Below are 27,488 nucleotides of genomic sequence, written 5' to 3'. Positions count from 1 at the left end.
GAAAACGAGGCCCGCTCCGGCGCGAGCCCTCATCAGCGACCCGTCGAAGTATAGCGTCCAAAACTCCTGCTCTTCTGCCACCGGCGGCGTTTGCACCTCCGTCCACTCGGCCACGAAATCGGCAAGTACCTGGGATTTGATGGCGGTCCGGGGGACGTAGGTGATACCCTGGTCCATAAGCTCAATCGCCCACTTCGCGATCCTCCCTGTTGCATTTGGGTTCCGGATTACCTCACCAAGCGGGAATGAAGAGACGACCGTTACCGGATGGGAGGTGAAGTAGTGACGCAGCTTCCTTTTCGTGATGAGGACGGCGTAGACGAGCTTCTGGATCTGCGGATATCGTGACTTGGATTCGGACAACACCTCGCTGATGAAGTATACCGGGCGTTGCACCTTGAGAGCGTGCCCCTCCTCCTCCCGCTCCACCACTAGGGCCGCGCTGACCACCTGGGTGGTCGCCGCGACGTAGAGTAGGAGGGCCTCGCCGTCGGCCGGCGGAACCAGGATTGGGGCCTTCGTCAGGAGGTCCTTGAACCGGTCAAGCGCCTCCTGCGCCTCGCTGGTCCACTTGAAGCGGTCGGATTTCTTCAGGAGCCGGTAGAGGGGGAGTCCTCGCTCGCCGAGGCGCGAGATGAAGCGGCTTAGGGATGCTAAGCATCCCATGACGCGCTGCACTCCCTTCATGTTCCGGATCAGCCCCATGCCGTTGATGGCCGCTATCTTCTCCGGGTTCGCCTCGATGCCGCGTACGGAGACGATGAAGCCTAGCAGCATGCCCCTTGGGACACCGAACACGCATTTCTCCGGGTTAAGCTTGATATGCTTATCCCTTAGCCTTTCGAAGGCTAGCTCCAGGTCGGGGACAAGCTGATCGCTCTTCCTGGATTTGACCACGATGTCGTCGACATAAGCCTCAACGGTTCGCCCGATGAGATCTCCAAAGCACTTAAGCATACATCGCTGGAAGGTAGCCCCCGCATTTTTGAGGCCGAATGGCATCTTAACGTAGCAGTAGGGGCCAAAGGGGGTGATGAAGGAGGTGGCGAGCTGGTCAGCCTCTTTCATCGCGATCTGGTGGTAGCCGGAGTATGCATCGAGGAAGCTGAGTGTTTCGCACCCGGCTGTTGAGTCGACTATTTGATCTATATGCGGCAAAGGGAACGGATCCTTTGGACACGCTTTGTTGAGACCGGTATAATCGACACACATTCTCCATTTCCCATTCTTTTTCGGTACAAGAACAGGATTGGCCAACCACTCGGGGTGGTGTACTTCCTTGATGAAGCCGGCCGCCAGGAGCTTTTCGAGTTCTTCGCCAATGGCCCTGCGCCTTTCTTTGTCGAAACGGCATAAGCCCTGCTTCACCGGTTTAGAGCCGGCCCTGATGTTCAGGGAATGCTCGGCGACTTCCCTCGGGATGCCTGGCATGTCCGAGGGCTTCCACGCAAAGACATCGCTGTTTGCGCGGAGGAAGCCGACGAGCGCGCTTTCCTATTTGGGGGATAGGGCTGCGCTGATTCGCACCACCCCTTCACTGGAACAACCGGGATTGAGGGGGACTTCTTTGATACCTTCGGTGGGCTTGAAGGGGGTTCGTGACTGCTTGGCGTCGGACCGGTCCTCCACGGTTTCCTCAAGCTGGGCCACCATGTCGCCCGAGACGGTGATAGCTGCAGCGTACTCGCAGCACTCGACGTCGCACTCGTATGCCTTCTGGAAGGTCGTGCCGACGGTGATGATTCCGTTGGGTCCCGGTAGCTTGAGCTTGAGGTAGGTGTAGTTGGGGATTGCCATGAACTTCGCGTAGCATGGGCGGCCCAAGATGGCGTGGTAGGTTCCGCGAAAGCCCACCACCTCGAAGGTGTGGACCTCCTTCCTGTAATTGGAAGGGGTCCCAAACGTGACGGGCAGGTCGATCTGCCCAAGGGGCATCGCCTGCTTTCCTGGCACAACACCATGGAAGGGGGCCTTGCTAGGACGGAGACGGGAGTGGTCGATCCCCATGGCGTCGAGGGTCTCAGCGTAGAGGAGGTTGAGGCCGCTTCCCCCATCCATGAGTACCTTGGTGAGACGCGTCGTGCCAATGATGGGGTCGACGACGAGAGGATAGCGCCCTAGGTGCCGGACGCGTCCAGGGTGGTCGGATCTGTCGAAGGTGATGGCCGGCGCGGACCAATCGAGGAAAGTCGGGGTCGCAGGCTCGGCGGCGTAAACCTCCCGACGCTCTAGCTTGTGCTGGCGCCTGGTGTCGTACGCGGCGGGACCCCCGAAGATCATGAAGCAGCCGTCCACTTTAGGAAAGCCATCTTCCTTCTCCTCGTCGCCCTTCTTTTCCTCATCGGGCTTCCGTTTCCGATCACCCTTCACCGGGTTGCCCACGAAGAACCTCTTCATGAGGTTGCAGTCTTTGTAGGCGTGTTTGACGGGGAACTCGTGGTTCGGGCACGGTCCCTCGAGCAGCTTGTCGAAGAAGCCGGGTGCGTCCTCGGGGGGCGGCTGCCCTCGCTTGCGTTCGACTGCGGCCACGAGGGGGGCCTCGCGCCGCTGCTTGCTCTTCTTCTTCTGTTGCTGGCGGTTGGAGGTGCCTTCGCCGGCGTCCTCCTCCCGCTTCGCCTTGCCTTTGGAACGATCAAAGATCGCTCCGACAGCCTCTTCGCCAGAGGCATAGCTAGTGGCGATGTTGAGGAGCTCCTCCGTGGTTCGTGGACCTTGGCGCCCTAGTTCGTGGACGAGGGGCCGGCAAGAGGTCCCTGCTAGGAAAGCTCCTATGACGTCGGCGTCGGCGACGTTGGAGAGCTCGGTGCGCTTTCTGGAGAAGCGCCGGATGTAATCCCGGAGGGACTCTTCCGCCCCCTGGCGGCAGCTCCGGAGGTCCCAGGAGTTGCCAGGGCGAGTGTATGTCCCCTAGAAGTTTCCTACGAAAACCTCCTTCAGGTCATTCCAGTTACGAATGCGTCCTGAAGGGATGTGCTCTAGCCAGGCTCTCGCGGAGTCTGCCAGAAACTGGGGTAAGTTGCGGATGATGAACAGGTCATCGTCCGCCCCGCCGGCCTGACATGCGAGCCGGTAATCGCTGAGCCACACTCCAGGGTTGGTCTCCCCCGAGTATTTGGCCACACTCGTAGGTTGCCGGAAGCGCGGCGGGAAGGGCGCATTCAGGATGCGCGCAGAGAAGGCCCGAGGTCCGGCTGCTCCAGGGCTCGGACTGCGGTCCTCCCCGCTGTCGTAGCGTCCGCCACGGTGGACGTGGTAGCCACGGTCCGCCCCGTCCGCCCTGTCCGCGCGGGAACGTCTCCGCGCGTTCAGTGTATCGCGGGCGTCGCGAACGGGACCGACGCGTTGGTGGATGGATCGGGCCTCGCCTATCGCGAGTGGCGGTGCTCGCTGGGCGGTCGCAGCTGGATTCGCCACCGGAAGGGGTTGATGGACAGATTCCCCCCGCCGCTCCGGGGGGGCGCCCTGCGTTGCCCTACTGGCGTTCTAGCCGCGTCGTCGAGACGCCGAACTTTCCACCTGCTGGACGGCGGCGCACTCGAGTAGGTTACGCATCTCTTGGCGTGCCCGTCGCTCCTCAGGCGTTGCCGGCTCGGGGAGTTGTCGGAGCAGCACCGCCGCAGCGGCAACGTTCTGGCTGGCGCGGGCAAAGAGCGGTGGACGTTCTCCATCCGCACAGATGCGTTCCTGGACGTCGCACGCTCGTTGTCGTGCTCCCCCCTCGTGGCAGGGGTGCTCTACTTCTTGGCATGCGCCCATGTGCGCTTCCGGTTGCCGAGAGCCCTCTGGTGCCCTGGGTAGGGCCCCAGTCGTAGCTGCGGCGCGCGAGGGGGGGGGGCCCGTTGCCTCCCCTCGGCACCATCGCCATTGGACCCCTCGGAGTGCGCGTCAGCCATGAAGCACTCGCGTGAGGGGCGTGGGTCCTCGTTACTGGAGCCAGCGTCGGAGAGCGTCCTTGCTATGCCCGCGAGCTCGTTGCTCGCGGGTGACGTGGCGAAGGACCGCGCTAGGAGGCGGCCGTAAGCACCCGTGGCGTTGCGTAGCCCGAAGGGCCATCCTTCTGGTGAAGCCCTTCCGGCTGGCGTCCGGCCGCTCGCCGTCATCCTGGCAGTGGTGCCGAGGGCAGCAGGACGAGCGGGCAGGACATGGACAGGGATCAGCTCGATCCCATTTCCGGTGGCCAGAAAGTCCAGGCTCCCGAAGCGAATCAGGGAGCCCGGAGCGAAGCTGCTATCGTGACTGGCCATCTGAGACTTGGAGATGTACGCGCAAAGGTCCCCTACCTGGCGTGCCAACTGTCGTTGTCAAGATCAGCGGATCAGGACTTAGACTAGTAAATTTCTTTTATGCACGTGAGCCTCAGATGGTTGCACGGGAGACACGGATTAGACTGGTTCGGGCAAAGGGAGCCCTACGTCCAGTATCGGGAATGTTCGCGTTGCCCGTGCGGGGAGTCTGTAGTAGGGGGTTACAGACAGGCGAGAGAGGGACTGGTCCCAGGTCTCTTTTTCTTTTTCGTGTTCTTAGGAGGAGTGTTGATCTCTTGGTCCGCTCATCGATCCCCCTCCCCCGGCTCACGGTTCCTCCTTTTATATCGCAAGGGGCCGGCCGGAGTTACAATTGGGACCGGGTAAACGGCAAAGAGTGAGATGGTAAAAAAGGTCCGGTGGGAAGGAGGGCAGGGGCCCATGGCGCCCGACGTCCTGCCGACCCTGAACGCGTGCCGTCGTGCATGCTCGATGGGGTGGCCGCCGGATGCCAAGTGTTGCAGCTCCTCACAGGTGGCTACTTCGACGTTCGTAGGTATCAGGATAGATCATGATGAGGGGGTTTCGTCGTCACCCTGCCGTCCGTTAGGGAGGACGGTGGATACCGCCGCTCTGGCGATAGCTTGTAGAGAGGGGGAGCTTCACGCCTGTACTGCCGTCGCGCGGGGCCCGAGGGCGTGCGGGACCCGAGGACGGGGCCGCTCCTTGTTTCGCTCCGGTCGCCGCAGGTCATGAGTGCTTTGCGACGAATAGGAGCTGGCCGTCAGTACTGTAGTTCGTACAGGATGGCCGTGCGCGGGTACTTGCGCCGGGTTGCGTGGGGGGCGCGGTCGCCCTGCACCCTGCCTTCTCTGCGGCGCATTTATGGTGAGTCCGACGGGGGGCCCCATCGGATTTGTCTTGTCTATGCGGAACGTATCCGAGGAGGATTCTGACCCGTGGGCCTCAACGTGCCCGACTCCTTCACTCGGGGTCGGGCGAGGCGGAACCTTCGTGGCACAGGGTCGGGGGCTCCCGACCCTGGGGGCGCGGTCGGTCGAGGCGGAGACCTTGCGGTGGGAGGTCGGGCGTTCCCAATCCTGACGCTGGGGTCGGGCGAGGCGGAGACTTGATCACGCTTCGGTGGGCCTGGGCCTTCATGTTTGTCCCTTTAAGCTGCGTGTTAGGGGGTCGTTAATATTTCCCCCCAACAAATAGCATGATGGCTACAAGCCAACGTGAAGCGGAATTTTGATGTGATGTTCATGCAAAGACTTCTGATTAAGGTGGTGACATGCATGCCTCACATTAGTGTGGAATAACTACTAACTTTGTCATCTGAGTGACATAGTGATATCAAGATTACAAAGCTGCGTAGAGCTACATGCTTAGTCATTGCAGTGACTATGGCTACGGGCCAACTTGCACATTGCTTGTCCATCAATCTAACAGAATGAGGCTCTAAACCAACAATCTTACAATATTAGGGATACACCTATTAAAATATTTTATTTTCAAATTTATCCACATTCTTCATATGCCTCTAGATCCCACATTTCTTCCCCTTTTCATATCACAAATGCACTTCAGGTGATGCTATGCTTCAAGCATGATCTATGAATTACTTCAAATATTCCATAGAATTAAGTTATACTTCTAGTATATATAAGGTATGGTATGAAATCTATATAGTTTTGTACTATTCAGTGTACAACAATATGATTTGGGTAGAATAAACATTCAAGTTAGAGGGCTCATGTATTCAGTACATAGTCAAATAATATACAATTTCATGGCTAAATTGAATCTTCTAAGTTCAATTAAAAAAAGCATGTATATTACTGGTTAAAGTGCTTCATGGAAATTCAATTTCCATTCTACCTGCATGGTAGCAATGCACAATAACTATTACTTGAGACTTTAGTGGAAAAAAATTATTTCAAATAATTATCAAATAGGCAATTGCTAATTTCAAATAATTATCAAATAGGCAATTTAAAGCAATTATTTACAATATTCAGTATGTAATTCTTCTATATATTCCAAGTGATTAAAGTGATTACTACAGGTAAAAATTGCTACAAGCAAGTGGGCACAAGATGATGTGAGAAAAAAAATAAAAATTTGTTCAATTTACCCTTTATTCTAGGAAAGATTTTCAAACTAATGCTAAACTTCTGATCTTAAAGCAAAAGGTAAGTGCTTACTCTTCATGAGTTATAACCAAATTCTTTAGGAATATAATTTAATAATACAACTTATGTAGGAAATTTTATTTATAGGTTATCGGGTGAGTATGAAACTTCTTTGTCTCAATGCATCTCCCCTGAGCCTAACATTACTTCTGAAATATACATTATTTCCCTTCCACTTTTGTATTTTATACAACTTCTGATTGCATAATATTTTCTATATTGAGCGTATGCATATTCTTCTTGAATTGCAAAAGTGCCAACATGGCAACACAATATGATTCTTTAAGAAAACATATCAATTCTGCATAACTTCATGTTATGTATGAACTCAAATAGTGGACATATTTCTTAAGAATTTACTACTATTGTAAAATCATAATGCCATGTTGGTAAGTAAATGTACTGATTTCAATTAGCTAAAATAAGTTTTAGAGTTATATAGCATTTCTTGTGGAAATCACATGGTGCTAGGCATAAAACCAATATTACATTTCTTCAAGAAATAATGAACTTCATGTTACACCTACATTCTTCATGCAATTGCTACAGGCACACTTCATGTGTTTGAATGCATGGATTAAGTGCAAAATTAATTAAGGTTGGTTAATCTATTCAATAGATAAGTTATATAATTTCCCAGAATTTTCCAAGCTAAAATGTTTACCCCATTCACGTAGATAGGAAAAAAAATATAAATATGACACTCTCAGGGGGTATTATGTCTAAGGTTCTTCAAGATTGAGAGAGGTCATAAACCTAAAACCATTTTCTATGATTAAAAGTAATTTTCTAGCCATTTCGGGGATTAATGGTTCAACTTTCAGAATTATATATCCATAAACAAGCTGGAAAAAGTTCAACTATGAGCCTCAAAAGGCGTTATCAAAATTTAGAGAGTTCATATACTTAAAACCATATTTCTATGATTAAAGGTATTATTTTACTGTACTTATGTGTAATTGTAACAATATACCATAAAACAGTAAATAGATTTCACAAAATCAATTTACAGAAGGTGAATACTATAAATAACATTATATTTCAGCCGCAAAAAACCGAATTATCTCATGGTGTTTTCTGCTAGAAAATACCCGAAACTCCTAATTTCAATTAATGAGGGGTTTAGCCGCAAAGTATCGTGAACCGCGCTTCGTTTCCTTTGTGTCCGGAGAGTTTTCAAATAATAACCGTACAGGGTTATTATGTTTTTATTTCACTACTCCATAATAGCCAGCCATCTCAAATAGCAGGCCAAATCGCTGAGCCGACTCACCTACCCCTGGCTGCAAAGCCAATGGCGGCATGGTGGGAGTCCCGCGCATGCTGGGGCGCGCGATCGCGATAGCCTTTGGCGAGTGCAGGCACAACAGACCGATCTGGAGTGTCGTGGCATCGCGAGACGCGAGGTAAGGACGTAGCTGATTCACATTCAGCATAATTCAAGCCGCGTTCGGGCGACGCGGGGCCCAACTGCGTGCGGGCCGCGCGCTCAAGAGGTGGTGCCGGCGGACGGATGGGCAGTTTGTCTGCGAGCAGCCTGGAGCAAGGTATTAAAGGGGTGTTTGGGAGCACTCCACTCCACGAAAAACTGCTCCACTCCACCAACTTCGAAAATTTCGCAGCCAAACGCGTCTAGCTCCAGCAACTCCGGCTCCAGGAAAAAGGTGGAGCAGGAGGGTAGATCCACGTTTTATGTGGAGTACCTCAAGAGGTGCTCCAAAAACCCCCTTTACAGATCTCCTCGTGGAGTTGGTGGGTATTTAACCACCATTGCCACTCGTTACACGAGTTACCGGTTCGCGAAACAAAAAAAGGGCTCCGCCCCTACCTTCCACCGAGCCGCTGCCGCACCACCCGCTTGGCCGCCGCCGCGCCGCCCGCCCCTGCCACGCTCGCCCGCCGCCCCGGCCTGCCGCCCTGCGCCCCGGGCCCGCCACTTGCAGCGCGCCGCGCCGCCCGGCGCCCGCCCTCCCGCCCGCCGCTCACCACGCCGCCCCGGCCTGCCGCGCGCCGCGCCGCCTGCCGCGCCCCACGCCCCGCGCCACTCGCCCACCGCCCCTGCACCTCGGGAGAAGAAAGGAGAAGGAGAAGAAAGGAGAAGGAGAAGAAAAGAGAAGAAAGGAGATAGACAAGTGGGACCCATTCACATGGGTATAATAGACCATTCACAACAAGTGCTAATATTTTTGGAGCTGGAGCACTGCCATTAGCCAAACACGTGCAACAGCTCCATGTTTTTTTGGAGTTGGTGGAGTGGACCTAGGAAAGTGTGGAGCTGGTGGAGTGGAGTTGGTTTTTCTGGAGTGGAAATAGCATTTAGCGGTATGGTAGTGGATTAGTGCTGGTGTAGCGGATCGCGAATAGCGGGTGATATAGCGAAATTTAAAAAATAGTCGCAAATTTAGAGCATATATGAATATTAACATCTAGTTAAAGTATTTAAGTTAGCCATTACATTTCATGGTAGAATCACGAATAAATAGATATAATTAAGATGTATGGATATATATTAACATTAAATTCTCATATTAATAAATAAAAAATTCATCTGTCATCCCATAATTCGTCGTCATTACCTAAATAATTATTTTAAACATTATTATTGTCATTTGATTCATATTTATATGTCACTTGAACCATAAATGTAGCAAATAGCGGTTTAACATTAGCAATAGCAGCCGCAATAGCAGTTAATAGCGGACAATAGCGACCGTTAAGTCCAAACATGCTATTTTAGATGCGGTAGCAGTAGAGTACCGCAACCCTTATAGCAATCGTTATTGCGGGCACTATGATGCTATTTAGTACCTCGGATGGGAGCCATTACGGGCGGAGGCGCACTTCATGGGCACGTCTTCTGGCGAGTTCGATTTTAACGATGCGTTCGTCTGCAGGATGAGACTTTGCTTCAAGTGGTGGCTTACGGCTGCAGCCTGCAGGCCAAATTCGGGCGGACACTCGGCTTCGGCTGACGAGCCTGGGTGCGGATAGGATTCGGCCCGGTGACATACGACTTCAGGCGGCGACACGAATCGCGCGCGTGCAGGATTCGACTTCAGGTGGCGATCGTTCAGGATTATGGTTCTTTAAATCGAATATGCATCGTCGTATTAAGATAGAAGAAATTGTTGTGTTACAACGTGCAACGCCACGGCGTGCGCACTTAGACTACAGCTGATATTGCACGATGATGCAACCGTGGGATCTACCAGCAACTGCTCATGCTCGATTCTACTCACCTATCAAACTACCAAGGTTTACTGTCCCTGCAGCAACCCACATGTCAGCTTCCCTCTTGATCTTGAGCAGCAATTGGTCCATCTGCGAGCCTCCATTTCAAAATACTCTTGCATTCCGTTCTTTCCATATCTCCCATGTTGTTAGGGCGAACAAGGTGTCGGAACCTTTCTTCTTTGCTCCTGACCATTGCTGCCTTAACTGATGCCATCGATCCTGCAACGTGGCTGGATCCTGTGGCGCTGGGCATTGCCTGCCTAGGTGCTGTCAAGATCATCGTCCAGATTTGCTTGGTAACAGAGCAGTAGATGAGGAGGTGTTCACTGGTCTCCGGCTCCTGATCACACAAGCAGCAGTCGGCGCATGTGTCAGCAAGGCCATGCCGCTGTCGCCGTTCTGCAGTCCAGTTTCGACGCTTGAAGGCCAACCAAAGGAAGAGCGTGACTTTCAGTGGCGCCCAGGTTTTCCAGATCAGTTGGTGGCCAAGCAGCGGTATGGCGCCTTGATGTAGCATTCTGTAAGCTGATTTAGCTGTATATACGCCGTTGGTGGACCACTTCCAAATGACTTCATCTGGCACCCCTGGTTGTAACCGAACTGTACTCAGCCTGTTCCATAGGTGCAAGTACTCTGCGATTGCTTGGACCGAAAGGCCACCTCTTACTTCCCTGATCCATCTTCTGTCAGTTAGCGCCTGAACAGCTGTCTGTGTGTTCTTTGTTCTTTTGGAGACTGCGGCGCATAGTGCCTGTGCTGTTGTACTGATGGACTGCCCATCTAACCAGTTTTCTGTCCAGAACAGGGTAGTGGCTCCATCTCCGATCTGAATCAGTACCGATGCCTTGAAGAATTCCCTGACCGCTGGCTCAACCTGCAAAGGAAGTTCAGACCAAGCACGATCATGGTCTGTTTTCTGTAACCACAACCACCTTTTTTGAAGGGCATAACCAGCGAGTTTTAAGTCAGTCACTCCAAGGCCTCCTAGATCAGTTGGCCTACACACTGTTGGCCATGCCACCATGCATTTGCCTTTCACCGATTCATCTTTTCCTGTCCATAGGAACCTCCTGCAAATTGCATCGATGTCCTTACGAACCCAGGGTGGAAGCTTCTCTGCCATCATGGCATATATTGGTGCTGAAATGAGGACCGATTTGATCCAGACTAGGCGACCACTGCGTGCCATTAGAGGCCCCTGCCACGGCGGCAGTTTGCTTGCCACCATGTCAATCATCTTTTGTAAGTGTGCTTTAGGCACAGCCTTGGTGCTTAGTGGAAGTCCTAGGTATTTCACTGGGAAGGAGGCGATCTGACACCCAAGGATGTCCTGTACCGCGGCCAGATTGGATTTATCTCCGTAGATCGAAGTGATTGAGCATTTTGCCAGGTTGGTGCGCAGGCTGGATGCCTCTCCAAAGATGTTGAGGACACGTTCAATTGCACGAGCTTCCTGCATTGTTGGGTTGGCGAATAGTATCACATCGTCTGCATAGAAGCTGCATTGAAATTTAATCGCCGGCTGTTCCATCTGCTGCAGTACCCCAGCATCGACTGCCTTCATGAACAACCGGTTCAGAACATCCATTGCTAGGATGAAGAGCATGGGAGATAGGGAGTCACCCTGACGCACTCCTTGCAAATGCTGAATAGTCTGCCCTGGTTGTCCATTTAGTAAGATCCGTGAAGTTGAGGTCGCTAGGAGCATTGCAATCCAACCACGCCAACGCGCATTGAAGCCCAGCGCCTGAAGCAGTTCCAGTAAAAACAGCCAAGAGAGCGTATCAAATGCTTTCGATATATCCAGTTTCAACAGCAGTTTGGGGATCTTCTTTTTTCCGAAGGAGTACTGCAGCACGCTGAATGTATTTGAAATTGTCCTGTATGGAACGCTTCTTGATGAAGGCGTTCTGATTTCTAGCAATCAGTTTGTCCAATTGAGACCCCAGCCTGATAGATAGCAACTTGGATAGAAGTTTTCCAAAGTTGTGCACCATTGTGATTGGCCGATAGTCACCTGGCTCCGTTGCATCCGGCTTCTTGGGCAGTAGCACAACCAATGCATTGCTCAGAGCACCCAGGGATCCCGGACATCCTCTGTACATTGCCAGCCGGCCCTCACCGCTTCCTCATATCCCTCCAGTTTTGGCCAAAATATCTCAAAATGGAACCTTGGTTTAGGGGGGAACGACGCATTGGTGTGAAGGTTGACCAGCGTAGGCGAATCACGCTCGTTGCTCCACGTGTAGGTTCGGCCATGCAAGTGAAGATCTTGCAGCTCCAATGCAGCGACGGTGTGGCGGAAGTTCCTCATGTTCAGCCGATTGATCCTCGCGTTGTTCTTATCCGCTTCATCAAGGATGAGGTTGAAGTCCCCAATGATCATCCAGTGTCCTGTACACGCATCCCGTACCGCCTCGAGTTCTTCCAGGAACAGGAGCTTCTCGCCATCATCCTTCGGCCCGTATACAGATGTCAACCACCAATTTGGTGATGCGTCGTCGTCAGTATCCGGTGACTCGATCTGCTCCACCTTGACAAGTTACAGAATAGCAATCCAGGTGCACGTCCGATAGATGTGCATCTGTCAGGCGTTGCTGTTATTAGCACGCCCCCTCTGGTGTTCGACGCAGGGAGGTAAACGTAATCGGCGAAATGCACGCCAAGCATCGATAACATTAACTCAGGTGTTACAATTTCTAATTTAGTTTCCTGCAGACACACGATAGTAGCCTTATGCTCGTCGACCATAGTTCGTACTGTGTCGCGCCTTGCCCTTGCATTCAGGCCGCGCACGTTCCATGATAGGATTGTGTGATTATCCATCGAGGGAGAGCAACCTTTTGGGGCAGCATTAGGCTGCCGCGACCATCGCTCGGCGCCTGACCGATGCTGTCGATCGCCCAATGCTCGGGAACAGCTCGCGTATAGCAGAGAATTCAGTCGGCTTGAGCTGCCTGGTGCCCTTGCTCGGCTGTTGCTGGTCCTTGACGAGGCCGAACCGCTGCATGAGGAGGACCTCCCCCCGTCTTGAGGCGGGGACATGGGACAGGGGTTGGTTCGCCAGCCGACGACTCCGCTGGGGTAGCGGCTGCTCCGGCTCTTTGCTTCTTTCGGTGCACGCGGAGGTACCTGGCGTTTTGGCGAGCGAGAGGCGTTGCCACCTCGGTTTGAACCGCCTCGGTGAATCGTGCCAGCTTGGTTGCCGTACCAAGGGCGGAGACTTGGTCAAAATCATGCCACATAGGACAATTAGGGTGGGAATCCCACCTAGGGGCTAAATTAACCTGATATTAATAGGATGAGGGAGTAAGTTAAGCTAACATTTTGTTGGGGGTGTGGGATGGACAAAATTAATAGGTGAATGGAGTAAAATGGACTTTTTCCTTAAAAAAGGAGATGTAAATGTTGTGACATTATGGTCATAGACAAATAGTGGCCAAAAAATAATGGCAAACAATGGCAGATGCAAAAGCACATGAAAAAAGCCCACTGGATGCAAATGTTTAGTCCCATATTGATGATTATTCATGTAAATAAGTCCCCTCCGCCCGAGTATATAACGAGGGAAGGGATTCCTGTGTTTTAAGCCTAGCCCGGCCCAAGCTCGATGGGTTTTGGCCCGCCCGCACTAGCTACCAGGCGGGGCGTGGTTAGGAAAAACTAAGCTTGAAAATATTTGGGTCAGCCCGAGCTCGCCCAAATAATTAATTTTATTTATTTTTCAACTTAAAAAGAACGGTGGCCCGAGCCTGGCTTGGACCCGTCCTGAAAACTTGGCCCGACAACGCCTATAGGCTATGGGCTGTTCGTGGGCACAAATTTTCAACCTGAAATGAACTGGGCTTTTTGTGGGCCCAGCCTGACCTAGCCTGGCCCACAAAATGCTCAGGTCTAATTGTAGACAATCAGTTCAATAAAGTTGAGAGGCATTGAGCTATTTTGCCTTTGTGTGGGTGAAGATGTTCGCGGATAGCATGTAGTGAAGCATCACCTTTTTGCTTAGCAACCAATTAATGGATCCCCTCGCCAAGCAACCATGCATGATGTTTTCATAATCCTAGTCATCGCCATGTAAGCATGTCCATCCTAGTCAGTGCTCCAATCCATTCATCTGCCACATCATTTCATGTAAGCATGTGTATGCCACGTTAACAAGATAGCACAGTCAGCAAGCCTTTTCAATAACCTTCGATCTTTCTAAAATTATTTAATTATCTCTTAAACTAGTAAATCTTTTGAGATAACCTCTATCCATATAATATCTATCTCTGTCCTACCCATTTATTCAAATGAATTCAATCCGAATCCAATACCTTTCACTCTACATCTTTGAATACTCATACCTTCTCAAACTTTTAGATGATTTTGGAGTTCGTGCGATAGTAGTTACTATTGTTATCATTGATGCCGTTTAAAAACTAGTTTACAACTACACTACGGAAAGCTAAAAATCGCCGAGTATATTTTTTTTGCCGAGTGTTTTTTTTCGAGCACTCGGCAAACAAGCTCTTTGCCGAGTGCCAAGCCAAAAACACTTGGCAAAAAAAATACACTCGGCAAATCGGGGCTTTGCTGAGTGTCAAATAAAAAACACTCGACAAATCTTCCTCTTTGCCGAGTGTCAAAAAAAACACTCGGCAAAGAGGGGGACACTCGGCAAAGAGGGGGGTTTGCCGAGTGTTTTTTTTTGACACTCGGCAAAAAAATAATTTTTTTCCTCTTTTCACCATGAAATTTTTTCTACTCCCCACATACAACATGTGGTAGTCCATGTTAAAATTTGGTGTATTTTTGGATTTATTTGCTATATTTATTTAATTAATTGTATTTCAAGGAAATTTTTGGTATAAGTCAAATTTGAACTGCAAGTGATTCAAATTATGGAACAAAATGAGTAGAAAAATGATATTCATGTTATTTGAACCAATTTGAGACTTGACCCATGAAATGAAGAGAAATTTCGAACATCTTGTTCATGAAACACGACCATGAACGTGTGACAGTAGTATTTTTAAATTGTAAAAAAAACAAGCAAAGTCTGAAAATCATGAGATTTATCATGATGTGATGATATAATACGTGGAGGTTGTGGAAAAAAATTGAGAAGGTTTTGCACATTTCATTATGTACGATGATCACAAACCGAAGCATCTCAGAAGAAGAATGGTAACTTTGAGAGGATTCGATAAGATTTAGAGTCGAAGTGACGGTCGAGTTTGATTTGACTACAAAACTTTTTGTATAGTCAATAGAGAACATATATTGGTTCGTGTGAAAATTTGGTATTTTTTTGAAATTGTTGGATATTTTTTAATTTTTTTCAAAAGAACTTTGCCGAGTGTCCTACGTTAGACACTCGGCAAAGAAACCCTTTACCGAGTGTCCACGTAGGACACTCAGCGACCTTTTTTTTACTAGACGCCAACCCTCAAAACGGCCGCCCCCCCTCACGCCGCCGTCTCCGCCCCCCACCTGCGCCTAGCTCCACTCACGCTGCCCCCCCACTCCTCCCCTCACGCCGCCCCCCTTCCTCTCACGTCGGCCCCTCCTCCTCCCTGGCCTCATGCCGCCGCCCCCTCCTCCTCCCCCCTCCTCCCTCCTCCTCCTCCCCTCACGCCGCCGCCCCCCTCCTCCTCCCCTCAAGCCGCCGAATGCCGCCTCTCTCCCGCCGGACGCCGCCACCCCTCTCCCCTTCTCCCCCTAGATCCGGCTCTCCCCCTCTCCCCCGGTGGGGGCCAGATCCGGGCGAGGATGGGAGGGCGGCCGTCCCTCCCCCGGCGGACGAGCCAGATCCGGGCGGCGGGGGCTAGATCCGGGTGAGGATGGGAGGCGGCCCTCCCTCCCCCGGCCGGATCCCCTCCCCTCGCGGCCGGATCCGGGTGAGGATGGGAGGCGGCCCTCCCTCCCCCGGTCGGATCTCCTCCCGGCGACGCGCGGCCCGCCACCGTCGTCTCCATCGTCCTCGTCGACAAGGTCGGCCGCCGGAAGCTCCTCCTCGAGGCATGCGCGCAGATGCTCGTCGCCCAGACGGCCGTCGGCGGGATCATGCTGGCAAAGGTGAAGGCGGACACGAGCCCGAGCTCCGGGTGGATGGTCATCCCCAGCAGATGTGGCGGCGTGGTGGGCGGCGGCCGTGGCGAGGAGGCGTGGGGGGCGGCGGCCATGGCGAGGCTGCGTGGCGGGCGGCGGCCGTGGCGAGGCGGCGTGGTGGCGGGTGGCAGTTGTGGTGGTGGTGGAGGCCGGTGGGCGGCGGCTGTGGTGAGGCGGCGGTGGTGGAGGCTAGTGGTGGTGGCCGGCAGTGGTGCCGGTGGTGGTGGCGGTTGGTATTTTTGTTTTTTTATTTTTTTCGAAAAATATGTTTGCCGAGTATTTTTTTGTCACTCGGCGAAAGCTTCGCCGAGTGCACGACATAAAATACTCGGCAAAGTTAACTTTGCCAACTCAAAAATTGCCGTGTGCCGTTTGCCGAGTGTTGCACTCGGCAAACGTGTCGCCGAGTGCTACTTGCTGTATGGTTGTATGGTTCTATTTTGTTAGATTAATTAGTTCACTAGGCATGCTTTTCATAAATTGACTTTCATGTCAAGGTTTACTAGTTATTCCGTTTTCATCCATACAATTTTGATTGGGCTGTGATGGGTACTTTCATGCTTAGTTTGCTATCATTTTTGGGATGGTTGGGCTTATAAAATTAACCAGATTAATTGTTTATGCAGCATGATTAGGGAATATGATCAAGATAGGTGGAATGGGTGGATTGCTCTGTATGCATGATTTTGATTTCGTTTGTGTTGTTTGATACGTGGATTGGTGCTAGTACCTTCTCTGGTTTAGAAGGACCAGTTGATAGACAAGTACATGACCAAAAAATCATGAGGTCCATGGCAATGGACCTGACCAAATAAATAATTAGTTGTCACATGACATTGTTAGTGGTCTCGTAGCACGGGGGTGGGGAGGGGGAGGGCAGAGTATCAGGTGGGTGTACAAGGTGGGAATCAACAATTTTTGAAATACCTTGTAGTGTGACATTGGTTGATCACCCAGTAATAGGAAACGGCTCATAAGTAAATATGTGCAACCCTACAAAGTGTAAAAACTTATATACCAGTCTGTCCAGAGCGGCCTGGTGTTTTTTATGATTAGTGGGGTTATGCTCATATGCATGGTTGGTCTCGGTTGGTTTAGTTTGGGTGGTTCGATGGGTTTCCTCAAGTTGTCACTTTATTCTTAGGACCCGATGGCGATCACATCTAGTAAGTAGATGCTTGAGTAATTAAGGTCTATGATAAGTTACTTAGAAGCATCAAAACCAGAGTAACCCTTTCGTTCTCTTGGTTATTTTCCTATACTTGTGTAGTTTTATTTGTTGTACTAGCCTTTTTTTATTGGAAAAAGTGCGTTTTACTCCCTCACCTATCCACTTTATCTGCTTAACTCCCAAACAAAATTTAGACTCACCTTAATCCCATTAACTATTTCATTTTGTCCAACCTACCCCTAATTAGATTTCTCTTTTTTATTTCTTAATATATTAGTTGAATTTTGAGTTCAAATTTTATGAGCAAGTATAAAACATGATGCCTTATGTATAAAATTATACTAAGAATTTTTCATGATTATTTTCATAGGTTAGGAATATTTAATACAAAATTGATCTTAGATATATACGGCAAGTAATCATGAAAAATTTCTAAAGTATTTTTCTAACGTCGAGTATTAAGTTATAAGTCAAATGATCTGAAATTAAAACTCAACTTGCACATGAAGATATAAAAAATAGAAATCTAATTAAGGGTAGATTGGACCAAATGAAATAATTCGAGGGATTAAAGTGAGCTTAAATTTTGCTTAGAGGGTTAAGCAGACAGAATAAATAAGTGGAGAAGTAAAATGAACTTTTTCTTTTTTTTCTTTGAATGCTTATAGCCCTAGTACCTATTCTAGTTGGAGATGAAGTGGAATATATATCAAGAAGATGATGCCTTGGAATCGTGGCTAGCGTACCACTAGATGACTGCCCATGGCTTGATTGAAGTCGTGCTCAGTTAAATGCCTTTAAAGTAATATTTTTAAAAATTATTATAATTTTGTAATAGTTTATGTAATATTGTTGTAATGATATATTGCTCCATGTATATATTTGTGGTTAGTTTTTGATTTATTTCTTACTACAAATGCAAATAGGGACGAACTGAATCCTCTTTATAAAGAATTATGACTCGGAGGGTAATGACTCGGAGCATAGTATTAGTATTTTTTATAGGAATCAGAACCTTGAGTGTTTAGTTATATCTGTTATGAAACGTGTCTTTTGGATTTAGTAGGGTTTTTTTTCACTGATGTGTGCGTGGTTATTGACATGTATATAACGATGCTGTTAATTCAAAGATGTGCTGGTCCGATCTTTCCGAGGTTAGACCCGGGGCATGATTTCATCGTACTGTTATCAATACTACCATATTATTTTTTAATGAAATAAAACTCTCACTCTCAGTTCACATTTTCATTGCACAGTTTTATAGACAACCTACAATATTTAATTTTTACATGAAGTTATGATCAAATGTGTCATGCGATAAACTATAACATCCTCAGTGCAAGTTTTATTGGGTTTTATAGGTTTCATGGATGTAATTATCCTCTCCTCTCTCCTCATAATTAGTTTGCCAAGTTATTATAACTGCTGATGCGGTATAGGGTTTAATGTCCATGAAACCCTCCATGACATGCCATTAAAACTGATCTAACATGCTTTGCGGTGTAATTTGTTTTTGGAACGACGCTTGTGCGTACTTTGTTTAGGGAAAAATTGTCATTCTATTTTACTCCCTCTGTTTTTATTTATAAGGCACACATATATCTTCAAATTTTACCATCTTCGACAATTAGACTATTAATTTTTTATTTTTATAATATAAATTTTATATGTAAGTTTATAATCATAAATCATAAATAATATAATATAAAATAAATGAACAGAAATTGTTATTTTGATGACATATCATGCCTTGTAAAGATAGACGGCGAGTAAGAGAGAGAGGAAACATTGCACCCTAGGCGTAAATTGAAATGGTTTATCGGAAATGTGAAATTCTTTGCAAATTACAGGCAATGGCTTAAGGAAAGGCAGGTTGACTCGGCTCCGCTCCCTGATCTCACCGTTACTATCCTCCCCGAATCTCACTCACTCACCGTGCGGCGTGCCTCCCGTTTCTCCGCCACCACCACCACCATGGACGACGGAGGGAACCCCACCCCTCCGCCCTCCACCTCCACCTCCACCGCCGCGGCCGCGGCCGCCGCCGCCGCGCAGCACCAGCAGCTCCAGCGCCAGCTCTTCCTGATGCAACAGCAGGCGCAGGCGCAGTCCCACCCGCAGCAGCTGTCACAGCAGGCCATGTCCCGCTTCCCCTCCAACATCGACGCCCACCTCCGCCCCCTCGGCCCGCTCCGCTTCCACCAGCCCCAGCAGCAGCAGCCGCAGCCCCAGCCGTCCCAGCCGCCCCACTCCCAGGGGCCCTCTCAGTCGCCATCGCAGGGGGCGCCGCAGCAGGCGTCGCCCCATCACCAGCAGCATCAGCATCAGCAGCAGCAGCAGGCGGCCGCGCAGGCGCAGGCACAGGCGCAGGCGGCCAGGGTCCGGAGCCCCGAGATGGAGATGGCGCTGCAGGACGCCATGCGGGTGTGCAACCCGGACATCAAGACCCCCTTCCAGTCCATCGAGGACGCCGTCAACAGGTGCGCCACCGCCTCATTCGCGCCAAATCCCTCTGCTTTCCTATTCCGATGTGCTATCCGAATCTCGATCTGTAGTATCCTAGTCTCAATCGAGGAGGTGCTTCGCTTGATTTGCGGGTCTGGGACCTAGGCAATGTGGCGGAAATTCTGGGTTAAGCACAGATTTGAGATCCCTAGTTTTTCAAAGCGGTAATTGAGGTTTGAGAGAGCGTGTGAAAAAATCGTTCTTTTTCCTAATATAATGCGAATTGATGATAAATCTCTTTTTGGTGGTCCGGACATATTTGTTCGGTCCGCTGGATGCAAAATTTGGGTGCTTACTGATGACATTCTGGAATCTGATTAGTTTTATTGATGCACTATCCTTTTTTTGCTGTTGCCTATTGAATGCTTCTAGAATTTGCCTGTTCTGTTTATCCTTTGTGGGTTGTATGGATTTGTAAGTGAAGAACTGCATTGTATACTGCAACTGCAATTAGTCCTTTCAAATCTGTAATAGATGTTGTTTGATTGTAACAAATAAATGAGAAAAAAGAAAATTCAGTCTTATTCGCCAGTATGTTTCCAGTTTTGCACGTCTGTTCTGATGTTGTTATGACATTGTGAAACCACACTATGGCACTATGTCAGTGCTTGGACGTAATCATCAGGGATTGCTGTTGAACTCTACAAATATAGGAGCACATATGCGTATCGTTGTATGGTATAAGCAGTCAAGCAAATGAACTTCAGTTGACTGTGGCTGCCCTATGAGAAGACAGTTTTTTACATGACTACATGCAATCTAATTATCCTGTATGTTGTTGTAGTGTCACATGAATATGTTCTCTTTTTTTGTAAATAAATATTCTTTTGTAGTGAAAAACATTTCCATTCCGATCAGGTTTTGGAAGTACCCCTCTGTTCTACAGAGAACCATTTCACCTAAAAATTAAAAAACAATTCATAGAAATTTTATCCAAATCGGTTTTTTTCTCCAAAGCAGAATTTTGGATTTTCAGTGTTGCAGCTCTTCATTCGTTTACACTTACCTATCCGTACCTTTAACCTTTATTATGGTTTTATTATATACAAACTTGATCAAATGGAATCCATGTATTTTATTGTAGTTACCTTTGACGCCACAAATGTTCAGAGTCACTTCTGCTGTTTTACTCCCTGTCCACGATAAGAGGGTGCAGTCACTGTGCTTTTGTGCTTGTTGATTCCCTGTTTTCACTGTTAGTTTGTATTGTTATTTGTCTACTCGTTTTTAGCACATTTCTGCTACCATGCAGTGAGTGTCAGAGAAGAAGTTTTGTGACGATGTGCAACTCCCAGAGTTGTATTGCTTACTGGTTTGATTATTTCAATATGGACTGGTTGGTGCACACACTGTGCTTGTTGATTCCCTGTTTATCATTGTTAGTTTGTATTGTTATTGCTTTGCTCTTTCTTAGCACATTTCTGTACAAGTGTCACAGCATAAGTTTTGTTATGAGTTGCGACCCCAAGAGTCTTACTTTTTCGCAATGATCATAAATCATTTTCATTTAACAAGATTCTTTGTTGGCTTATTCAAACAGATGTTCTTGTTTTACTGTCATGTTACAGTGTGCATAATCATATGCTCTGGTTGATAAAAGGAAAGTAGTCAAGTGACCAAGAATATACTATGTACAATGTCATATATACTTCTGCTTATGGGTCTGAATATTGATATTCTATAGGATCACGAATCAATATAGCAGGCTGTTCTCAGGCAGGCAGTAAGCAGTGATATGAATCCAAATATGTAAATAATTAAGACTATGCTGTTAATTTAATGAAAATATTGATATGCACATAGTAGTCTTAATGTGTAATGCGCTCCACTGTGAGTTTTGTAAATATTATTGTATTACATATTGTATTTACACCCATGACATTTTGTGCATGGGTTTGTTTGAATTTTCCAAACACAATGTTGTCTCTTGTTGTATGCAGCTGAGCACTTTTTATGCACTTTATGACAGTAGTAGTATTTCTGCTATCCTTTAGTAAATAATCCCTTTATCATCTTTTTTTTTTTCTTTCAAGAGAAAATTATTTCTTCTATGCTTCATTTTTGTTGTCTTCTGCAATCTTGTGAAGCTTGTGAGATTTGTGATATTTTCAAGGCATATGTTAAAGTAGTAACGGAATGTAGTTTCAATAATGATTTACTGTTTAATATAAATTTAAGTCTTGAATTTGATCCTAATATTTCTTTGAGATGAAGATCTTAGCAACTTAGACCCAAATGTTCCTTATTGCCATAAACCAATTTAATTTGGGAAAAAGGTCTGGTACATCTATAAGCTGCAAATTGGTGCCAATGTCTTTTGGCTCCTTTATATTTTATAAACATATGATATCTTGCTTGATAGATGCTTCTAGCATATAGTATGACTTACATTGTGTAACTGATGTGCCACACACCTTAGAATCTTGGGGGGCAACAGGCGGTTTCTCATTGCTCGTGAGACAGGGCAAAGGGCATGTAGACAGAACCATGCCATTTTTCTAGGCTCAATGCTCTGCTACTGTATTAGTTGCTGAGCACTCCTGTTATTCGATGAAAATGCTCAAGCTGTTGAGTATTGATTATTAAAAGATATAGGTAATGGTATAAAGTATTTTATCGTGGCCTTGTGGGTGGTGTATAAAATTTAGTAATTGTTACTGCAAGAACATTGTTGAGAACAACGATCTGGAATCATGCACATTCAACCTTCCACTTGACTTTATTGTCAGTTTCAGTGCAATGCAATTTCAAAAACTGTATTGGAAATTAAAGATTGCAATCATTTTCATTGTATTAGAAGATTAGACATTTATGCGAATATGTATAGATTAAAAGGGCATCCACTGAAATATCTTGGCAATCATCAAATTAAGTACTGCAGGTGTTCTAGACTGAATGTGTTATCATTTATAAGTACTGGTACTGCTGAGTCTCTGTAGTGGAGTCCTTCATATAAAATAACGGGTGCCCCTCTCACCTCATAAGTTGTTCTACTTTGAAGGGTAGATTCTAAATATAGATAATTCTATCTATTTAGATAAACGTATCCAGTTGGAGATTGTTAGATTGATGCGTGCTGTTATTATCTCTAGCCTTTCTAAATCGTTTGTTCTCTTTATGCATTAACTTCCATATGTGAAGTTACTCATATAATCGATTCCATTTCTGTCAAATTAGGTTATTGCCTTACCATGTTGTTGCGGACTATGAGGCTGAAGAAGATGACAGAATCCTTGACAGTGATGCAACTGGCCAGATTCCTTCTCGCCTGCAGCAATGGGACCATAACATTCTGGTGAAGATTGCTGAGTTCACCACAACGTTTGAGAAACAAGTTTTGGCATACAACATAATGACCAAGAAAAGGGCCATCGGTGAGTTCAGATCAGAGGAACGGCTCATGCTGGAGCAAGCCTTGTTACAGGAGGAAAAACAGGCTATGCTGGGACTGAGAGCGGAGATGGAATCGAGGGAGAAAGCCGGTCGCGAGGCAGCCGAAGCTAAGATGCGCATGGCAATGGAGCATGCTCGGGCTGAGGCCCAAGCACACTCTGAGATGATGAATCATGGCCCCATTCGGGGCAGTGCTGTGGCTTCACAAGGGGAGGATGGCCCTAGTCGTGGCATGGAACAAGAACACGCTGAAGATGGGTGGGGAAATGCTCAGCGCGATGATGAAGATCCATCTGAGGATTTCCTCAACGATGAGAACGAACCCGAGAATGGGAACTCAGATGGGCAAGAGGACTGGCGCAGATCTGGGGAGCTTGATCTGAACTCTAGGTAAGGCAGGTGAACTGGCACAGGTTGAGTGAACTAGATCGTAATTCTAGGTAGGGCTAGTATTCTGCAGCTGATGGTTTTTTATCTATACTTGTCTTGTTGTTTGTTTTCAAGATCATGTAACCTTACTTTGTGGCCGTAAACATGCCATTTTGAACAAAGTAATTTCTCTGTATTTGACAATATCTCTGTTCCTCAACAAGGTGCCATATTAGTCAAGTTTACACCCCTGAGAATAGGAATGAGTCAAGTTTACACCTCTGAGTTATTCGCTTTATCTGGTTCTGACCCAAAATTAGTAAATCGTCTACTGATTGACCATCAGCTTTCAATGGCAGCATCTTTAGAAGTATTTCTTAGATTTCAGACTCTACCACGATGAACAAAGTGCATCTACCACTTTTAAGTTTATACTAGCAAGATGCCCGTGCGTTGCTACGGCGAAATAACGTTACTTAGCGCGTGATGTTTTTTATCGTGTTATATAGCGTACCACATTTTTTATCTGTTGTTGTGAAGGTAGTGCAATTGGTAATGAACGACATTACTTAGCGCGTGATGTTTTTTATCGTGTTATATAGCGCACCACATTTTTTATCTGTTGTCGTGAAGGTAGCGCAATTGGTAATGTTGTCAATTTATACTTAGTTATGTAGAATCATATAAAAAATCAAACAAGACCAAAAGGATGCAATCTGTGAACCATGTTGGGATACAAATTCTAGCTATGGATGAATGGGCTAAAAAAATCAATCAGAAACTATTTTCCGTCGCTTACCTTATCCAAATCAAACCGCATCTGGGTGAGAGATCGAGAGGCCTCGAGCGAGATGTTTGTTGTGTAATTTGTTTAGCCGTGGATCATGATTTAAAAATCTAAAAACATAGGAAAAGTAAAAAAGATGAGAAGACCAAATTACCCTTCTAACCTTATTTTTTTAGCAGAAGCCTTACTATTATTAAACATCAGACCCACCTCTCATTGATAGAAGTTGGATAAAAAAAAAGTGGGTAGAAACGTTCCTCACTTAAATAAGTAAGATAAGATGAATCCAACCTAAAGCTCATGGCATACAATTAGCATTTTAGGACCCAAAGCCAGAATAGACATGATCCTATTTTAGTGGTCCCACTTCACAGGGAAGAATTGAGGGAGCAGGGCATTTGACTTGTCGTAGCCCATCACCAGCAGGTTGCGGCCGAGACAGTCGCCGCCCATGGCCTTGATCCACCGTGTTAGCAAAAAAGAAAAAAAATGACATGTCAGCTAAAAACCACACCACGGTAGCATAAACTGCTCGTTGAGGGGTTGATCTATGAATAAGATGGTAAAGAATTTAAAGTGAAAATTTAGAAACTTCAAGAGTACATAGGTGTGCAATCTGAATATTATTATTTTATAGGAAGTCTACATAACCTTCTCCCCCAACATCACCCCTCAACTATGAAATTGACTATTTAACCCCAAACGTTTGCAAAACCATTTAAATCACCTTCTAAGGTGATAAGGTGATTTTGTATAGTTTGTTTTAAAACCGTGGCATTCCATAATTCCATGCTGACATGGCCCTACTTGTTAGGTCTCCTTTCTTCTTGCAACCCCTCCCATGGCTGCTAGTCTGTCCGTGCTCCGCGCCTCAATGCCTAGATCCTGCTCATCTACCTCGCGCCAGCCGCCCTGCGCATCCACTTCCACTACTCACGCCACAAAATTTTTTAATTCACTAGAGTGTCAGACTTCAAATTTTAGTTTCACTAAAGTGTTATAAATAATATAAATAAATAAGGAGGGTGCTAGAGCAGTGGCGGAGCTAGAAGCGAACCATAGGGGGGCCATTTTGCATAACACAAGTCCAAGTGACTGATAAGTCAAATTAGAAGCTAAAATCGTATTAGTAAGACTAGAGAATCATATCAGGATAAACAAATCAAAGTATCAACGAGATGCAGTTCTTGAGGTTAAGAAGCAAGGAAGAAGAAGCAGGTAAAGAACGAGTCTTGTTACCTGCACTTGCCATTGCCGACGATGCTCAATCTAGAGAGCCCCTGACCAACAAGGAAGAAGCCTTTGCCCCTGTTGGGCGGCAGCGGCACCGGGATGAACGGATTGGTGTCTGGGAGGGGATTGGCGGATTGCAGCAGCCAGCAGCCAGCAGCCGGAGACCGCCAAGCTAGTGGTGGGCGGTGGCGGCCGGTGAGCGGCAGGCGGTGGAGGCCGGGGGGACGGCGGAGGCGAGAGGCCGCACGCGCTGATCAGCCCTATCGCGGCAGTCGCGTCTGCCGGGTTGTCGTGCGGCCTGCGGCTTGCGCTGCGTTGCTGCCGGCAGGGAGTGGGCTTCCAAGGCTACAATGTACATATATCTCTGGGATTTTATTTGGGCCAAGGGGCCACGGCCCACGTTGGCCAACATACAGCTCCGCCAGTGTGCCTCCCTCCGCCTGGCGTGGGCCTCCACCCCCACACCCATCACCTTCGGATCCAGGCTCTCCCGCCTCCACCACCACCCCTCCCGGCTCCATCGCGCGATGGAGCAGCGCCTCCACCACCACCCCTCCCGGCTCCATCGCGCGATGGAGCAGCTGCCAGAACAGATTCGAACTCACAACCTCCAGCCTCGCGCGTAGCTTCCTTGCCATCCTACCTACACAACACATCTGACTATGGAGGGGATGCTATCCTTTTGTATTAACTCGTGGGGACCCTTTTATCCCGGTTGGAAACACCAACCGGGATAAAAGACCCCCTTTTATCCCGGTTGGTATTACAAACTGGGATAAAAGGGTTCGAGGGATTTAGTCCTGTTCCAGGGACCTTGTTGGGGACCCTTTTATCCCGATTTGAAATACCAACCGGGATAAAAGGGGGGTCTTTTATCCCGGTTGGTGTTTCAAACCGGGATAAAATGCCTCTTAGGATCTTTTTTTCACACTAGCCTTTGCAACCGGGATAAAAGATCCCGGTTGGTAAGCCCCCCACCAGTAACCGAGCTTTAGTCCCGGTTGGTGAACCTTTTGTCCCGGGTCAACTTTAAACCGGGATAAAATGGGGTGCATCGAAAGCCAATTCTCTACTAGTGATATTTCATCAATATTCATTGACCAAAGCTATCTATGTATCTGACATTATTATATGTCCAAATCTAAATTAAAAAATAATCAATATATCCAGATCAGTTTATATCCTATCTATTTTCATATCTATTGCTGGCTCTAGCCAGATTTTCATCCCAAATTATGTTGTTTTAACCTTTTTATGCTCATAAATTTTTACTACACATCTACATATATACATATACACCATATCTACATATATAGCAAAATTTATGAATCTAGAAAATCTAAAATAACTTATAATTTGAAATGGAAGGAGTACGTTTATCATGTAGGATCGTATGCAAGTAAAATAATAGGATCAATATATACTATGGAAATTAAGATACTACTAGGTGGGATCTGTATCGTTGCTTTGTACTACCTCTGGACGGAATTAGTTGACGTTTCCGACAGACAAATACAATCATGACCGGAGGGAGTAGGACCGTAGGATCATATATATGATTGTATCGGGATTCTAACAACCTTGCTTAAAACCATTGTCCCATTATGATGCGTCTGGGGGCGTAGGCGGTGTGTACTTCGGCGTCTCCCTTCTGTACCACGTGTTTCGGGTACGATCATCTAACTCTCACCATAGCGTCCTCCAGCGTCACGCCCCAGCCGCCGCCGGCGACCGGCTGTGCCGGCCTCCCGCACGACGTCCTGCGGTCCGTCTTCATCAGGCTGGGCCGGGGCAGCACGAGTTCCGATCCTCCGGGGCGCCGGGCCCGCCTGCGCCGCGTTGTGGCGCTTCGCGGCACGAGCCCGCGCTGTGGCGGCGCATCGACCTGACCCCGCCAGCCGTCGACGAGGTGGGCATGGACGACAGCGACGCAGGGGCGAAGAGCCTCTGGAGGATCCGAGTGCACACTTGACACTTCAATATATACATGTAATATCCAATGTATACAAAGTCAAAGGAAATCCTTATCAAAATGGACAATCAGGCGACGGCGCATCGACCTGACCCCGCCGGCCGTCGACGAGGTGGGCATGGACGACAGCGACGGTGACTACTCCGTCGGCGACTGGATGTTCAACGAGGACGCTGCCGCCGACGCCGAGGTCAAGTATCACCATGCCGCGATGGGATGGAAGGAGATGGAGCGCGCCGCCGTGGACCGCAGCGCCGGCCGGTGCGAGGCTTTCTGCAGCCGCGTTGACGAC

General features: G+C 47.9%; 1 protein-coding gene and 1 long non-coding RNA gene across 2 annotated transcripts; one reads left to right on the top strand and one right to left on the bottom strand.

Moving 5' to 3' along the window:
• Positions 1-18,833: 18,833 nt before the first annotated feature.
• LOC117850369 (uncharacterized) lies at positions 18,834-23,444 on the top strand. The gene is made up of 2 exons (XM_034732195.2): positions 18,834-19,417; positions 22,620-23,444. Exons 1-2 carry the CDS (start codon positions 18,912-18,914, stop codon positions 23,227-23,229), a joined length of 1,116 nt encoding a protein of 371 aa, XP_034588086.1. The 5' UTR covers positions 18,834-18,911; the 3' UTR covers positions 23,230-23,444.
• Positions 23,445-24,141: 697 nt separating this feature from the next.
• LOC117850370 (uncharacterized) lies at positions 24,142-25,695 on the bottom strand. The gene is made up of 2 exons (XR_004639236.2): positions 25,231-25,695; positions 24,142-24,447 (listed from the first exon to the last, which is right to left on the bottom strand). It is a non-coding gene; the product is annotated as an uncharacterized lncRNA (long non-coding RNA).
• Between the last annotated feature and the right edge of the window lie 1,793 nt (positions 25,696-27,488).

The sequence above is a fragment of the Setaria viridis genome, chromosome 3 (assembly GCF_005286985.2).
Source record: "Setaria viridis chromosome 3, Setaria_viridis_v4.0, whole genome shotgun sequence".
Taxonomy (NCBI): Eukaryota; Viridiplantae; Streptophyta; class Magnoliopsida; order Poales; family Poaceae; genus Setaria; species Setaria viridis.
Note: the sequence above shows the minus strand (reverse complement) of the source record. Positions and strands in the feature narration are given on the sequence as shown.

Bases quoted from the DNA above. Each gene is read 5' to 3' on its own strand.
- LOC117850369 (XM_034732195.2), top strand. From the start codon at position 18,912: ATGGACGACGGAGGGAACCCCACCCCTCCGCCCTCCACCTCCACCTCC. The intron at 19,418-22,619 runs GTGCGCCACCGC...CTGTCAAATTAG, and splicing joins ATCGAGGACGCCGTCAACAG to GTTATTGCCTTACCATGTTG.